The sequence below is a fragment of the Sinocyclocheilus grahami genome, unplaced genomic scaffold (assembly GCF_001515645.1).
Source record: "Sinocyclocheilus grahami isolate Dianchi unplaced genomic scaffold, SAMN03320097.WGS_v1.1 scaffold2130.1, whole genome shotgun sequence".
In the NCBI taxonomy this organism is placed as follows: domain Eukaryota; kingdom Metazoa; phylum Chordata; class Actinopteri; order Cypriniformes; family Cyprinidae; genus Sinocyclocheilus; species Sinocyclocheilus grahami.
This window is the reverse complement of record NW_015507309.1, coordinates 40,119-41,586: the sequence shown is the minus strand read 5'-3', so window position 1 is coordinate 41,586 and position 1,468 is coordinate 40,119. Positions and strand designations below refer to the sequence as shown.

Genomic DNA, 1,468 nt, shown 5'->3' with positions numbered 1-1,468 from the left:
ATTTATTGCAAATTAAGCAACGTCTGCTGCTGCCTTACCTTTGAGAGACAACTGACGCGTGATCACTGAAGCAGCTCCAGTTAGCAAGCGCTTTAGGAGTGAATGAATTTCCCATTGATTGGTCTGACTTGTGACTCCCAACAAATCAGATGAGCGGTGGGCGGAGATTGCTTTAAGCCACAGAGTGGTGAGTTTTGACAGGCTGCATCAGAGCCAAATAGCGCATTTCAAAATTAAGTTATTTTATCGGCGAATCGGTTTTGAAAATGGCCGATACCGATAATCATAAAAATGCTTAATATAGGCCAGACCGATAATCGGTCGACCCCTAATTCAGTATATATAAAGCATCTCTTGTTCTCTGTCTTTCAGCTGTGATAAACCTCTGCTGCTTCAGTTTCTGGCTCATGTGAGGCCTGAGGAAGCTCAGTCTCTCTCTGGAGCTCTGGGTGAAGAGCTGGATCTCAGTCAGACTCAGCTGGATCTGCAGGTCTGTAGAGGTCTGGAGCTGATTCTGGAATATTCTGAAGGACTGACAGAACTGGATCTGAGTCAGTGCCATCTCACCGATCACAGCCTGGATCTGCTGCTCCCAAACCTCCACAAAGCTCAAAACATTGAGTGAGTGACTGAAGAAACTCAAAGTGTACATTTATCAAGTATAATGTGATAGTTCTTACATTCCCGATTTGTTTGATCTCAGTTTCAGTGGCAATAGTATAACTGACGCTGGGGCTCAGGAAATCCACAGGATCGTCACTCGCAACTGTAACATAAAGACAGTAAGGTGTGTGTCTGAGTGTCACAATGTAGCCCACATTTATTTAACCTTCAATCTGTCTTTGGGGTCAATATGACCCCATTCAACTTTTCCTTAGTTAAAAAAAATGGTTCCCTTCATCTCAGCGGAATAAGATTTTGTGACTTTTCTACATTATCTATCTATATTCACATTTAAAAAATGGGCTTGATTTGGTTGTTCTGAAGGTATGTAAAAAAAAAAGTTTACAAATCTTGTCTTTGGGGTCAATATGACCCCACATTGAAATTAATGGGAAATGCGATTTTCATTTGTCAAAAAAAATCAATAAATCCGGCAATAAATCTGAAAATTTTCACACCGAAATAAAAGCCTGGTACTAGAGCACAAATCCAATGTAGAAAAGACATGCTCTCACACACACACACACACACACACTCTCTCTCTCTCTCTCTCTCACTCACACACACACACACACTCTCACTCTCACTCTCTCTCTCTCTCTCTCTCTCTCTCTGTCTCTCATTCTCACACACACACACACACACAGGTATGACTGTCACAGAAGGCATTTGTATAGAATTTGGCAAATATAATCAGCCGTAAATGCAGAACAAAAATATAAAGTGGTGAGACCTAATGCATGCGCACACACACTCTTACACTCTCACTCTCTCTCTCTCTCTCTCTCTCTCTTTCTCTCTCTCT

General features: G+C 41.7%; 1 protein-coding gene across 1 annotated transcript in view; it reads left to right on the top strand.

Annotated features, from left to right (window-relative positions):
- The window catches only part of LOC107574149 (uncharacterized), a 4,962-nt gene that overhangs the window by 1,844 nt on the left and 1,650 nt on the right, over nucleotides 1-1,468 (top strand). The window contains exons 2-3 of the mRNA XM_016260616.1: nucleotides 373-621; nucleotides 704-787. Coding sequence (XP_016116102.1) covers nucleotides 373-621; nucleotides 704-787 — 333 coding nt within the window. The remainder of the gene's footprint in view (nucleotides 1-372; nucleotides 622-703; nucleotides 788-1,468) is intronic.